This window comes from Pteronotus mesoamericanus, unplaced genomic scaffold (assembly GCF_021234165.1).
Source record: "Pteronotus mesoamericanus isolate MK-2021 breed Mesoamerican mustached bat unplaced genomic scaffold, CSHL_Meso_final contig_90, whole genome shotgun sequence".
In the NCBI taxonomy this organism is placed as follows: domain Eukaryota; kingdom Metazoa; phylum Chordata; class Mammalia; order Chiroptera; family Mormoopidae; genus Pteronotus; species Pteronotus mesoamericanus.
The window spans coordinates 10,565,605-10,581,528 of record NW_026555277.1 but is presented as its reverse complement, the minus strand read 5'-3'; the positions used below and the strand labels follow the sequence as shown (position 1 = coordinate 10,581,528).

The window sequence follows — 15,924 nt, the reverse complement described above, 5'->3', positions numbered from 1 at the left end:
CACTTGCCTTTCAGATCTAAGCCACTGGCCCTTCCTGAGCTCACAGGCTTCAAGGTTGGTGCCTTCTCTGCTTTGACCTTCCCGAGAGCAGGACCTGAGGGATTTGTCTAACTCATGGTCATGTGGCTTCCCACTTCCCCTAGAGAAAAGCCCGCAGACTCACCTATGCACACTACATCCATGAATCCATACATCCCATAGCAAATCTGGAAGAGGAGGTCTTGGCGCTGCCATTTTGCCGAGGGACTGAAGGTCGACCAGATGAGCCACGAGATGCTGGCGATGAGGAAGAGGGAACCCAGGATGGCGGCTGCAATCTGGACCTTCTCAATGACTGTCAGAGAGATGGCCTGCCACTGCGGGGAAGAGAATGGTAGGTTAGCTGTTGCTCAGATACACTCACCCCATTCCCGTCCCATTCCCACCCCTCTCCCTTCTGTTGTCCCAAACACTCACTTCTGGTTTAGGATTTCAACCAGGGCTTTCCAACCTAGTGATACAATGGATATTTTTTGCAAGTTTCTGAGTTTTACATTGTACATTTGATATATATGCTAGAGATGACCAATTCAGCAGACAAGAAGAAGACACAGGATGTTGTGGAGAGATAAGAAGAACAGTATAACTATATATGAACCCTGAGATTTCATTTTTTAAAAAAACAGGAAAAGTATTTAACTAATAACAGTATCAACGGATGGGTTGAAGGATAAGTTGTGGGTGAGCTTCAGCTCTGAAATTCTGCTCTTCTATGGCTGTTCTAGGGAGCAGGAGCCTAAATGAGCCTGGAGTTGAGTGTTTGGGATTTAGTCCAGCTGTCACTCAACAAATATGTACTGAGTGTTCTCCATGTGCCAGCCACTCTGCTAGGTGCTGGAGACAAAGTAGTAAGCAAAAACATACAAGATTTCTGCCCTTATGGAGCTTACAATCTAGAAAACACAAACAACCACATAATTACTTACAAATGTAATTTATCAGGAGAAAGAAAGGGAGGTAGATGACACTGTGAAGGTCTATGAAATGGGGACTTGACTTCCCAGTAGTGATGCTTCCCACAAGAGTTGAGCAGGAGTTGACTGGGAAAGGGAGGAGCGGTGCATGCTCCTGGCAGAGGGAAGCACATGAGCAAAGGCCCTGTGAGTATGAAAACCTGGAGGAAGGCCAGAGTGAGTGGAGCAGAGAGATCAAAGAGACTGTGGGGTGAGACAGCTGGAAATATAAGAAGGAAAGACCATGTGGAATCTTGAAGAGTATGCACAAATTTTTGACTTTGTGCTGAGTAAATATGATGCTTTTGAACAATTCTAAGCAGGGAAGTTGAACAGTTTTAAAAAGAGAAAATTGGGGAAGGTGGAGGGAAAGAGGATCTCCTGATTGTAGGAATTTGTGTAGCCTCTTGCTGAAAACACCCCCGAAAGCATTTCCGCCTGTACTAGAGGAAAGGCCGAGAACCTTCCATCTGCCAACAGTGAGCTGTCACTACGTGTTAAATGGCTGGGATGGGAGCGCTGATTCTGGCTCCAGCCCGGACTGCCCGATGGCCCATAGGGAACTGTAACCATTGGAAAACATTCCACTTGCTAGTCTAGATGTAGGACATCAGCCTTTACATTTAATTATACAGATAGCATCCCATTATAGGTAATTGGGTCTTTAAATTTTCCACTCCTTCCCCCAGCCTAGGGTTACACATAACAAGGGATTTTTCCAGAAGATGGACTGATCCTACAGACTTTGCTCACACACAACAAATGCCTTTTACAGAGCCTGCCCCACTGTCTGTGAAGAGGGTTCCTGACTGGGCTTTTTGTTTCTACCATTAAGTCATCAATAACCTTCAGTATCTCCTGCTCCTGGCTTCAAAAATCCTAAATCCAGAGGCAGAGAAAGGTCCCCTTTAATTCCTAAAGTCCCTTTCACTGGCTCCCAAGCCACCTATGGAAACTAAACAGGGCCCTTGACTACAATCGGAAGCACGATGAAGGAGGAGAGGGTGAGGGTACCACTGCCAAGGCCCTCCTCCTGTCTGTCTCATGGGAGGCCCCACAAAAGGTGTCAGCAGCAGAGGTGCAAGGAGAAAGCAGAGAGCGAGGGACTCTGGCATCTCAAACAGAGGCTGGGAAGGGGAGAAGGGCTCCAGAGGTTCCAAGCTCTGCTGCCACCAGACACTCAGCGCTTCGCTCCAGGGCAGATCCTGAACATGGGATCGAACTGCCCCGCAGTGAATGCACAGACCAAGCAGGAAGACCATGAGGAGCACTGAGCATGGGGCCTGGCGACCCAGTTCTAGCTGAGCTCTGCCCCAGCATGACCTAGGAGAAGTCCATACACCATAAAGACTCTCAAGGTTCCCTTTTGTAAGAGTGGAAATAATTAGTCTCACTTCATAGAGTATTATGAGGGTTAAATGAAATAACTCCCTAATCAATGCTTTGAAGGGTGTGGGCTGCCATAGTTTCCATTCTTCATTATGTCTCAGCAAAAATACAGTCACGCATGTGGAGGTGGGGTCTTTCTAAAGGTAACTATGCTCAGCAAACTCAGTGCTCTGCACTATAGATTAAAGGTTAAGGGTCAGACTCAGGAGTTAGACCCCTTGGGTGCAACCCGGCTCCATCAGGGTAACCCTGAGCAAATTGCTGACCCCTCTGCACCTCCACTGTCTCATCTGTAAATTGGGACTAATAACAGTACCCACTGTACTGGGTTGTTTTCAATGTTAAATGAGATGATGCATACAAATACTTAGGACAGTATTTGTGGCTAGACCCCAGCAAGCACCAACTAAATATTAATATGATTACAGTTCAGGTGTAGCAGAAACAGCCACAAAGTCTTGAAAGCACAGGGCCACCCTGAAACTCTTCCTTTCTCAGTGGCTCTCCTGCTGGAACCAGAGCTTGCAGAGAGTCAGTGGGAGAGCAGGCTGTTATGACCGTTGTTTCTCACAGCTTTGTATGGAGCCTGGAAGAAACCTCCCCACACTGAGCAGAGGGAGCCCTCCACCTATTGCTCCGCTCACTTGCAGTGGGGCCTGCCTGCTCCATCCTGAACTGCAGGTGGCCAGGCTGGGCTGTGGGAGCCGAAGTTGCCCCACTGAGCTCTCTCTCACATGGCTGGGCCCAAGGAGCCCAGGACACACAACTGGGACAGTTTGGGCCATAACCACACAACACTGCTGCTAGTCCAAACTATTTCCTTTTTCTGGTGCTATCTGGAAAAGTGAAATGGCATTTACTGAGCACACATCGTTGCATTTCCAAAAGTAACAGAATCACAGTAGTAACCTAACAATAAATTAATAGATCAATTTTGTCAATACTGCCATTTGCTTACTGTACTTATGAGATTAGAAAAATCTTCCCCCCACACACACTTCCCCCAGGAAAGACTTATCCCTAAATGGGTTTTCATTTTACAAGACAGATTCCAGTGCCTGTTTGTGAGCCAAGGGGGCACTTGGAGGTAGACTTGTAGGTTTGGACTCTGACCCTTCTCCAAGGCTTGAATCAGTGGAAAAGGAAGGGGAGAGTTAATGCACCCAGGGTGTGGAATCGGCTGTCTCACGACACTGCTATTTTAAGACACTGTAAGATTGGAAATGAATGGCTAAAGACGGAACTGGCACAGGGCGAGGGCCTCTTGTTCTGACCCCTTGGTACACCATGAGGAGGGTTAAGGTGCCTTGGCGTGGGTCGAGCGGCATGCAGTGCCCATGTAAAACTGCATAGTGTCTGCAATAAAACTCCCTAGTCGTTGCAGCTCCACGTTTCCCTCTGACCCACCCCTCATGCAGAGACCCTGACCCCACCACCACCACCAAACCACCGGCCCTCCTGGGCTTGCAGGATCGGCTCCCCTCTCCTGCAGGGAGGAGGAGTGAAACAACTATGCAGACTCTTCAGGCCCCCATCCTCACTAGTCTGATGGCTAATAGGCTATGCGACAGCTTAACTGGCTGACTATGCACACGTGGAGGTATTTTCAAGAGCCAAGTGCTCTATATGCAGGTGCCTCAAAGGGCGAGCTGTTTGAGTTGGAGGATTTACAAGGTGGTACAGGGCTGGCTGGCTCTTCTGGGATGTTGGATGTTTGGGGCAGGGTAGGGGGCAGGAGGCAGGGGACCTCTCAGCTCTTACAGGTCCAGCCCTGTCTGAATCTGCTTGGCAGACCCCGCCCCCAGCCCTGGCTCTCCCCGCCCTCGCCGTTCACAGTAGCCTCTCCAACTTTCCCTTCTTCCCCGGGGCCCATTCTTCTCTTTTCCTCTGCCTCCCTCTCCTGTCTCCTCTCCTGTCTCCTCTCCAGTCCCTTGTCACAAGAAGGGTGATGCGTGAACCAGCAGCATCTGCATCACACCCCGCTGCCTCCTGTCACCCGATAGCTTATCAGAAATGCAGAATCTCAGGCCCTGCCTCAGACTCCTGAATCACGTCTGCATTTTGACAAGATTCCAGGTGAACTGGATGCACATTGAAGTGTGGGCAGTGCCATTGAGTCTCCTCTCATCTTGCTTCTTCTTTTCCCGCCCTCAGCTTTATCTCAGTCTTTCTCCTCACTCCTTCCACCCTCTGTCTTTTCTCCAACCTGCTCTCTTCTGCCCTCTGGTCTGCCTTCCTTCCTTTCTTTCTTCTTTTCTTTTCCTCCCTCCCTCTTTTCTTTCTTTTTCTTTTCCTGTCCTTTCCTTTCTGCTTCTTTCCATCTATCCATGCATCACCCTCTTATTCTCTCTTCCATCTGACTCTCCACACTCCTTTCCTTCTATATCTATTTCTTTCTCTTTGCCTTATTCCTTTCTCCTCTTTTTGCTGAATCTTAAGAGGAAAAAAAACCGTAAAAGTTATTTCAATTCCTCTTGCCCAAATGCCATCTGTGGTCTTGCCCACCTAACCTGTCTCATTCCTTTTCTCCAAACTGCCCTGATTCTAAGGTGAAATGGTCCTCCAGCAGGAAAGCCGAGGGTGCAGGAAGCCCCTGGCCCCAATACCCTAGCAGCCCCAGCCAGCGCGCAACCCCCGGTTGTACCTGCAGAGGATTCTTTGTGCTTATGGCGATGACGTGGTACTTGTAGTAGCACAGCTCACAGCTCCAGCAGCCCCGCTCGCTGATCCACTTGATGAGGCAAGGCTGGTGGGTACACTTGACCGAGCCGTCGCAGCGGCATGGACTCAGTAGCTCCCCCTGCAGGGAGAAAGGCACAGGGTAGTGAGGCCCAGAGTCTGGCCGGCAGGCGGTCAGGCAGGCTGTAGGCTGGAGTAGGCCAGACCATGCCACTCAAACGAGGTCACAGGCTTTGTTGGAAGGCACCGGACCTCACAGAGGAGACTCCAGTCTCCCCACCGTGGAATCCAGACAACTTCAGGGAGTTCGACTAACTAAGCTGCGGGTCCCAGCTGGTGCTGCCCATGGCCTAGGGTTTCTGTGAAAATGAGTGAATCAATGTCTGTGGAAGCGTTCGGCCATCCAAAGGGGTGTCAGCCTCAGCTAGCTTCTTTCTAAAGGCTCAGCCAGGGGTCTCAAGTTCAAATGCTCTCAGGGTTAGATAGGTAACACAAGTGACAGAAATTAGCGGGTGAGGAATGGGACAGATTGGAAGGTCCAGACTCAAGTTAAAGGGACAACCACTCAGCTCCAGCCAGCTGTAGACATGGGAATCTATGTGGCAATTATATTTTATCTTCACCCAAGGGCATTTTTTCATTGCTTTTAGAGAGAGAGGAAGGGAGAGAGAGAAACATCAATGTAAGAGAGAGACATTGACTGGTCGCCTCTAGTACCCACCCAGACTGAAGCTCCCCTGAGCCCAGACCAGGGATCAAACCTGCAACCTACGTAAGTGCCCTGACTGGGAGTGAAACCCACAGCCCTTTGGTTACAGAACGACACTGCAACCAACTGAGTCACATTGTCCAGGGCTATGGGGCAATTTTTAATGTAAAATCTCTAATACTCAAATATTAACAGCTAGTACAGTTTAAAAAATATATAGTGAAGGACATTTTGCCCGAGTTTGGTTCTCTGGCCTTGAGCCTTTGCATTCTCCTACAAACCAGCAGCTCATAGAGACCCAGGTGCCCTCTGTGAAGCCTCTTCTCTCAGGTGTCAGAGTGACAAAAGCATGGCAGGTGGGGGTGGGCCTGAATCCATGGGACCTAGGAGGTTGGGCTGGCCAGGTCCCTCTGGGCAGCCTCAGGCTTTGCTGGGAGTAGCTGGGATGATCAGTCTGAGGGAATTGGAAGCAGGGAGGCAAACTACACACTCCGCTTTTCCAGTATAGACAGGCCACCTTCACTGTGGCTCCAGGCCCTTCCCACACCTCTGTTACGTATTTTCCCATTGGTCTCTTGGTCACAACATTGTAATCCCTCACAGGGACAATATTGTACTCATCTCTGCATCCTTAGCACCTAGTATGGTGCCTGAAGCAGACACCCTACCCAACTTTGACAGCAGAATGTATGCATGCCTGTTTGGTGAACAAGAGGTCAGGTTCCTCTAGGACTCGGCCATCTCTGGCTCCAGGTGGGCAGCTGTGGCACCTGGAAGAGGAGTAGAGAAGGCAGGAGATGCCCACAGGACTGGGCACTTGCAGCTCCCATGAAAGCCTAAGAGCCCTTGGTATGGAGTAGCTGCTGTGTATCTCTGGGAAAGAAACAGGAGGGGGGTGTGAGGAGAGGTACATGTGGGGAGAGGTGCTGGGGGAGAAGCAAAGCCCTCATTATTCATGGCAGCATTTCCTAGGCTCATTTATTCTAACAGGATGAGCTGGGTTTGATTAATCGGGTTGTTAAGCAGCCATGTCAAATTGCCGATCAGGTAAGAGACATTACTCCTGGTCCCTGGCAAGGGTGCCAAGTGACAGTGAAGGCTGCACTCTGCTTCCCAAGCAGCAGCCATGAGACAGAGCAGGAATAGCTGGGTCCCAACTGATAACTAGACCTGAACTTTCTGTCATGGCTCTGGATGGGGGACCCCACACCCAGCCTCATACTTATCTAAGAATGGGGGAATGGCCTGGACCCAGTGCTTGGCTGTGCGGCCAAGAGGTCAAAGGTGTGCTGCTCCCCTTGGAGCTCCTGGTCCCCAACTCTTTCCCTTAGGACTGGACTACTGAAAAGGCGTAATAGAGACTTCTCAGGCACCACAAAGAGTAGAAAGCAGGGGCATCACAATTGTTAGAAAAAGTTAACTTTGATGAAGGAAGCAATCCAGAACTTTAGAAAAAAATAATCTGCCAAGAAGTTATTTTCACCTTGGCATTCATGCAAGTTTTATATTTTATGGTTTAGTATATTTTTATGTATATTGGGAGAAGAGTCAAAGTCTTTTTTTGGTGTGTTTAAGGCTCTAAGAGGATTTAACCTGGACATTTCACCATCTTCAACTAGTCAGATCTACTCTTCTTCAAGAGCAGAAGTGGAAATCAGCCAGCAGCTGGACAGGTTCAGGCTCAACTTAACAATGTCCTTTGTGGGAAACTCTGTTAAAGGCTAAAGCGGTGGAACATGGAAGCTGAGGTGGTAAACATCTCTCAACATAAAAGGGACCTCTATCAAAGAGGAAGAGGTTCCATGACCAAGTCAAGGTTACTTAGCCAGCCAGTGGCATGGCCAGAATGTAAAGCCAGGTCTTTCTGACATCAGACTCTGAGCTTCTCAACACACTGCTCTACTCATTCCTCTTCTGCATCCTGGTCCCTGGTGTCCCTCCCACATCTGTGCCTCTGGGTGTCTTCTTTGTTTCTCCTTCCCAGATCCCACCCCCTCCCTGGCTCACCTCCAGCCCCTCCACCAGGATACGTTTCCTCTCCCATGTCATCTCTCACCGTTTGGTAATTATTTTCTCATTGTTTCCTCTGAGATCTGGGCTGCTCCTGAGTACCCCATAGAATGGGGCACACAGAGAGAATGGGCCCCAGGGGATGGGACAGGGCCAGCCCCTCTGGCCCAGCTCCAGAGGCCTGTGCCTATGGGCTGGGAGGATTATTATGATCTTGTCCATGGAGCTCATCAAACTCCACAGATCAAACGGGCTTATTAAACACGAAGGGCACCATGCACTTCCTTGATGATCTGCTTGGAGCTTTGGGACCCAGAGGCTGACCTAAGAATGATTCGGGCAAGAAAAACAACAGTTCTTCCCTAATCCCCAGGGTCCCACAGGACACTGTGTGGGGTAGAAGGGAAGAGCTTGGTGTTTGGAGACAGACTCCTTAGGATCAAATGCTTCACCTCTTACTGGCTGTGCAAGCTTGGGCAAGTTTCTTAACCTCTCTGAGGCTGCATTTCTTCATCTTTCCATTTTGGACAATTCTTACCTTCTCAAGGGTGGTTGTAAGGATTGACTGAGATCATGCACACAAAATGCTGGACACAATGCCTGGCACAGGTAAGTCCTCTTGTGAAAGTATTACAATTCTAACTTGCATTTCCATAAGCATTTTAATTTCATAGTTGTTGTTTGTTTTTCCTACTTCAGTTCCACTTGATTCTCCTACTATCAAATGGCTAAGGAAGAGATTGCCCTAACTGGGTGGCTCAGTTGGTTGGAGCCTTGTCCTATATATCAAAAGTTCACGGATTCGATCCTTGGTCATGGCACATACCTAGGTTGCGAGTTCGATCCCTGATTGGGGCATGTATGGGAAGCAACTGATCAATGTTTCTCTCTCGCATTGATGTCTCTTCCTCTCTCTCTCACTCCCTTCCTCTCTCTCTCTCCCTCTCTCAAACCAATAAACATATCCTTCGTTGAGAATTTAAAAAAAAATAGTTAAGGAAGGGAGCCGGGTCTTAAGTCAAGGGTCAACTGAGCCCCAGAGAGAGGCTGAAATTAAGTAAGTGTTTAAGAGTCTCTCCTTCTGAGATGGGTATGGGGCCAGGAGGACACGGATCTTCTGACTCCTGACCCAGGACCACCCTCTGTGTAATTATGAAGTCACTGAGAGTGTTTGGGGACCCCATCCCTGAGGATGCTGAACAGAACAGAGAGAGCCCTTGGATGGGTTAAGTAGAGTCATGCTAGAGGCAGGAGGTGGGACAAGGTGAGCCACTGCCCTTGGCCGTGGCTGAGCTGAATGGTGGGAAGAGAACAGTACGGGTTCTCCTTGCTGCCAGGGACACAGCAAGAGGCAGCTTCTCCATTCCCAGATTTCTTTCCATTTGTTTTGGGCTTGCTTCATTTTTTCCCCCTCTCAATCTGAAAGGACTTGTTTCTGGAGTACTTAGGTTACGCGGCTGCCATGGCAGTGGCGGGTAAACCAAAGACTTCCCCTTCCACCCACACACACAGGCACCAGGTATCCCTGCCATGAAGCAGAAAGAAACAAATCCAGTCTAGCCAAGCAAAGGCAGCCCAGCCCTCTGCAGGGTGCAGTTCGGGGACATCAAAACAAAGGAGATGAAAGAAACACCAGCCTTAGGGAGTAGTTCAGAGGCCTCTTCCTTTTTTGAGACTAGTGTGGTGGGTAAGAGTTTGGGCTCTAATCTCCAACAGAATTGGGTGTATTTGGGCCCTTATAATATGTGTGACGCTGAGCAAGTTGCTTAACCTTTCTGGACCTCATTCAATCATTCTTTTATTCATTAAATATTGATCTAGTATGTTCTATGTTCTCTTCTGGGTGTCAGAAATACGGGAGTGAATGAAACTAACCAAAATTCTCTAGTAGGGAGAAACAGACAATAAGAAATATAAGAAAATTTCAAGTACCTAAGATGCTATCATGCTCTATAGAGAAAAATAAGCAGGGAAAAGGGAAGCAGAATATCAGGGAGGTGGCGAGTTGAAATTCTAAATACAGTGGCTATGGAAGGCTTCACCAAATAGGGACATCTGAGTGAAGACCTGAGAAAGGTAAGGAAGCAAGCCATGCAGGTGTCTGGGGACAGAGCATCTCAGGCCAAGGGAACACAGAGTGCAAAGGCCCCGGGGGCAGAAGCATGCTTGGCACGTCCTAAGGATGCCAAAGTGGCTAGGGTGTCTGCAGTAGTGTGAATGAGGGCAAGAGAAGTAGGAGATAAGGTCAGAGATGTACTGGGGATTAAAAATGACAGTAATCAGGCGAGGCCTGTGGGTTATTTACTGTGAATGAGATGGGAAGTGATGAGAGTATTTTCAGCAGAGGACGTGATTTGATCTCACCACATTTGATGGGATCGCTCTGGCTGCTGTACTGAAAATAGACGAGAGGGAAGTAAGGGCTGAACAGGCAGACAGAAGGCTGCTGCTGCAGTAATTCAGGCCCAGGCAAGCAACGATGGTGTTTTAGACCAGCATGGTAGCAGTGGAAGATCTGAGAAATGGTCAGTTTCTGAATATGTTTCTAAGATACAGATATTAGAATTTACAGATGGATTGGATATGGTGAATGGGAGAAGAAAAGTCAAGAGTGCTGCTGATTTTTACCTGAGCCAAGAGAAGGAGAGAGAGTTGCCTTCAACTAGGATGGGGAAGACTGAGGGAAGGGCAGGTTTTGGAGGGTAGATTGGAAGCTCAGCTGTGGACATGCCAACTTTGAGATGTTCATTAAAGTTTAAGTGGAGACATGAAATAGGAAATGCAATTTATATTAGTCTGGAGTCTGGGGGAGAGGTCCAAGCTAAGATACATATTTGAGAGTCATTGGCCTATAGATGGCATTTAAGGTCATGAGCTTGGCTGAAATCACCCAAGCACTGAGTGTAGGTAGGAAAGAGGTGAGGTACCAGGGTCATTCCCTGGAGGAGGCCAAGATGTCAGAGTTTGGAAGATGGGACAGAACCAGTAGAAAAGGCCAACAGGGAAGGCCAGTGAGATGAGAAGAGAACACAATGTTGTAAAAGCCAAAGAAGACAAAGTTTATCAATAAAGAGGGAATGATCTGCCCTGTCAGATAGTGTTGATGATGGGTCAAGTTGGTTGAGAGCTGAGGACTAAACACAGATATGGTGAGTTTCTTTTGATTTCTTCTTTTTTTCCAGGGGAAATAGGAAGCATGGTTATGAGTTGGAAGTGAATGTGAGGGAGGAGGTATTAGACATCTGAAATTTGGCATAAAATAGTCATCTAGGAGAGACTGAGTAATCAGAATAGAAAAATGAAGAATGGCGCTGGCAGCACTGGCGGTCCTTTCTATTACAATGAAATGGCTCGTCTGTGAAATTGGAGACAATATTTCAGTAAGAGAATATATTTAGCACCATGCCTGGTACACAGGAAGCTCTCAGTAAATGCTGGTTCATATGTAAGGGGTTATAATATGGGTTAAGGCAGATCCTCTTGTCTCTAAGCCCACCTTCTCACCTACTTCAAACATTGATCAATACCCTCCTTTCCTTCCTTCCTGCTCTATATAACATTATCTTCTTATTAATAATCCTAATGTTATAAGCATTTCACAGTTTTAATAATATTGCCATAGACATTCTACCCTTTACTACCACTGTAATTAAATGAGGCCAATAAGTGTTTCTCCTGCTTTACACATGCAGACAACCACTCAGAGAGGTTGTTCTTGTACAAGAGAAAGGCAGAGTAAGGCTCTGAAATCACTTCTGTCCATCAGACTGCCTGTACACACAGCATCTCTGTCACCCACCGCAGCCTTGTCTATCAGATCCTTACCTTTTCAGTTCTGATAAATGAATGGTCTTGCTGGCTCCCCTATTAACATATAAACACAAAGGCAGAAATCCTTTGCCCCTTTTTCCTTCTCCTGTGAACCCAGTTCCAAGCAGTGTTTGTTGGGTACTAATTGATGTGGCGGTGGTGGTTGTGGTGGGGAACAAGATGAGGTTTAAGTTCACCTCCACTCCCTTCTCACACCCTGTCCTTGATGAGGAGGAGACATTTGTTAAGTAAAAATTAAGAGACAGAGACTTTTGTAAGCATAGTAATACATTCAAGTTTTCTTAGTCGCAGTTTAGATTAATAAGGTAGTTTACTGATACCTATAGATGATCCACTGTGAAGACTCAGAGAACCTTAAAATCAGAAGGTCCCCTCCAGGGAGGACCCAGAACCTGTGTGTATTGGGGTGGAGTAGAGAGTAGAAAAAGTTCACTGGGATTGTAGAGAAGAATAAGGAGAGATGCCAAAGAAAAGCAGAGATCCCCAATGTTCATCCTAGGCAGTCTCTGGACTTAGAGGATGGATAGTTGACTTGATAGGAAAAGTAAAGAACTTTGCGTATCACTCCTTGGACTTCATATATTTGGGAGACCAACTAACAGTAAGGACTATCAATAACGCTTTCTCCCAACTTTATGGGTACAACCAAACTGGTCCATGATGTTGACCAACTATTTGTGTAGCTGTAATCTGATTTGATGATGGTGGAGGGCTGAGGAGGGAGGAGGCAGAAGGGGAGCACACATGGGCCCGGTGGATTGAAGGAAACCTACAAGATTCCAAGGGTCTTCTTCCTGCAGGACACCAGACAATGATTTTTTGATTCCACAGACCAGTATGAGGTCAACATATACTGATACTAGGATCAAGAAAAATGACCTATCATGAAGACTCACTTACTAGCAAAGGTTGTGATACGAAGACAAATGGGAGAGAGTGTGACTCCTGCCTCTCTGAAGGATGGTAAAGCAAGTTCCCTCTTATCTATGGGAGGCAGGTTGATTTGCCAGATTTCCTTCAACGGTCTTGTGAGATCTATTCTTAATTACACAAAGACAAGCCTTTCTCAGCTCTCTGCATAGGGGCAGCTCTGTTTTCTGCCCAGAGCCTTTTCAGACCAAGCTTTCCCTCTGGCTCCATCCACATTTACCAGCCCACTTCCGGCCCGGCCCGCCAGGCTCCGCCCAGGCCTCATACCGCCCCTCCCAACGGCACCAAGACCAGTCCTTGGCTCCGGGAAACTAACAGTGTATCGACACTGGCAGAAGGAAATAAGAATTGCCACAGACACTTTTATTTTCAGGGAAAGAACTCTATTACTAAGTAGAAAAGAAATTCTAAGGCCTTAATGAGCTGTAGTTGTCTATACGAAGTCCAATTAGCTAAGAAGTATTTCTGGTTTTACTCTCATACCACCAGCTTCCTTAACACACACAGACACACAGACATACACCTATAATCCGCCTCCCTCTTCGTGGAAAAATTTCTAGCCTTCCTGTTCATCAGATCAAAAAAAAGAATACAAAAAAAAAAAAAAAAAAAGACAAAGAAAACACACACAGAAACCCAAACCAAACTCTCCAAACCATGTTTTCTCATTTTCATGACAATTATTTCATTACAGTAGTGTTTTTCTCCCTATAATTTAACTGGTATGAGACAAATGTACCTATTCCCTCTAACTACCTCTAAATTTACTCAGCTGGTACTAGAAAGAAGTTAACCTCACAATAATTGAATTTAAATAATATCCAATTCCATAAAGTCAAGCACGATCTGTATAATAAACTAACCACACTATTCAAGGAATGGTGGAAAGAAAGGCCGTATTTTATGTGTATATTCATAATCATATCTGTATTATTAAAGACCTAAATGTGCAATATACTGTCCATTTGTCTTTCTGCATCACCCATCACTACCTTCATCATTGTTACCGAACAGCTAAAATTAAAGGCTAATCTGCCCTCAGACCTCGGCCTGACTCAATCGAAAAACCTAATTTCTCTAAAGCTTGACTGGCCAGAATTGGGCTATTTGCATAGAACAGCAGGCTGGGCCTGCTGCCAAGGTTCCAGGCCACCAGGCTGAAATTCCTGAGATTCCAGGTCACTGTGTCCTCTCTCTTTCCTACAAGTCCAGCCGAGCCAAGCACCTAAGTCAGTGGCAAGTTAAGGGGCAAATACTCAATTTGCCCCTGGGGTCAGCCGCCACCCACCAGTCCCTTTGCACTGGCAGAGCAGTGCCCAGCTACAGGTGTGCAAAATTTTCGTGTTATTTGAAGGGGCTGTGGTGAAATTATGCAAAAATTAGTTTACAGTCACTGTAATTAATGTATCATTCAGTGCGTGTAAGGGATACAGCAGATATTACAAGTATAAACAAGCTATGATGACATGTTACATGTCACAAATGTTTCGAATCCCAGCCCTAGACACTGAGAACCTGATATATGGCTGACCTACAAAGCAAAAAAGCAGGTCTTTGCTGGGTGTCAGTTCCAGCTCTGCCACTCCCTGGTTGGTGACCTTGGGTTTAAGCTCCTAAGCCTTGATTCCCTGGGTTATGTACACAGAACTCAGTGTACATAAGAATTATCCAGGAAGCTACTCTAGAGATTCTGATTCCATGTAGACTCCCTCTTCCTCTCCTGGGGTACGGTTGGCTAAGCCTCATTTTGTGAATCTCTGGACCAGACACTCCTTAGCAAGCCTTCTGTCTCTTATATCACTTTAAGACTCTTGTATATACAGATAAAAATAAGTGCCAAATAGCTAGAATTTATTGAGCACATACTATGCCCTGTATGCACTCTGACTGGTGGGTTCAAATCCTGGTTCCTCCTCTTAGTCAGTGAGGGGCTTGTGCAAGTTACCCACCAGGAGCCGCAGTGCCGTCGCAGCTGCATCTGTACTGATGTGCAAAAGCTGCTGTGGCTGCCTCTCCTACTAGCTCATACCTATTGAGCACATGCTGAGGGCCAGATATTGCTCTAAGCACTTGACATGCACGAGGCAGTACAGCATGGTTACTGGGGCCAGTGGACCCAGACTGGCTGCTTTGAATCCTTGCTCAGCCATTGAGTATCTATGTGACCTCAGCAAGTTTGCTCAGAGGCAAAGTGGGACCAAAGATACTTCCAGGGTCTCATGGGGATTCAACGAGATAATCCACAATGGAGATAATCCACAATGAGAATAATCCACAATGGAGATAATCCACAATGAGAAGTACTTCAAACTCTGCCTAACACATAGTGAGTGCTCACTGTAGGTCATTGTTTATGGTCTCCCAAGTGCCCACCTAACCTGACTGAATCTCTTCACATCCTAACAAGAGGAGGTGGGCAGAGGCTGCTGCCCTCTCCCACTGCGAACCAGGGGTCTCTGCAGTATGCTCCTAGCCACCTGGGTACTGAGTGCAGGTAATAACAGTGTGATGAATGCCAGGAGTCTCCAGGTGCTGCTCTCTGCCCTGTTATTTCAGGGGGAGAAAAGGATAAAAGAGATACCCCAGCTACCATCCACTTGGCTGCCTTGCTGTCTCTTAGGAACTGCCCTCCCCAAGCCTTCTTCTCCCACAGGCATGTGATTCTAGCTCCTATGATGATGTAAACAAAAAGGGATTAAGCTTTGAGTGTTTATAGCCATCGCTTCTCTTCCCTCCTCCCCCTTTCAGGCAAGGCTTGGAACTTGTGTGTTCATGGCACCGCGGGAGGGCTTTGTGATGCCCTTGGAAGTACCAGAATGGAGGAGACAAAAAAAAAAAAAAAAAAAAAAACCAGGGCGAGGAGGCTAAAATGATCTTTGTCAGTAAGAGCGTAGTGAGGAAAGGGAAGAAAGAGAGGAAAAAAGAGATCTTCGCCCTATTAATTTCCTCTGCCTGCTTTATAAAGAGATTGCAGCAAACATGGAAATAGTGTTCAATTTTCTCTATAGGGGACTTGCATTTCTTCTTATGATGAGCTTCATTCAGATTATAATCCATTTAAATGGAAAAAACCTGAAGCCCAGGGAGGACAGTGGCCTTTCTTAGGGTGCTGCAGTGGGGCAACAGTGAAACAGGAAAAACTTACAGACCCCTCCCATGCTGGGTTCAGAGCTTCAAAGAGTCTGCCCCACATCCCTATGGGACTGATGCCTCTCACCTGGTGAGACCCAATCCCAAGCCGGCTGAAAACTCAGCCCAGTTCTTTTCACACCTCTCAAGGAAGAGTACTATTCCTGAAGTCTTGGCTCCAGTTCCCTGTCAGGAGTAAGCGTGCTAAAGAGAATTTGAATTACTATGGCATGTGAATAGACTCCAGTCTGTTGA

General features: G+C 47.1%; 1 protein-coding gene across 1 annotated transcript in view; it reads right to left on the bottom strand.

Annotated features, from left to right (window-relative positions):
* MARCHF4 (membrane associated ring-CH-type finger 4) overlaps positions 1-15,924 on the bottom strand; it is an 85,798-nt gene that overhangs the window by 12,586 nt on the left and 57,288 nt on the right. The window contains exons 2-3 of the mRNA XM_054586171.1: positions 5,026-5,181; positions 164-356 (exon numbers count right to left, since the gene is read on the bottom strand). Of these exons, the coding sequence (XP_054442146.1) occupies positions 164-356; positions 5,026-5,181 (349 nt within the window). The remainder of the gene's footprint in view (positions 1-163; positions 357-5,025; positions 5,182-15,924) is intronic.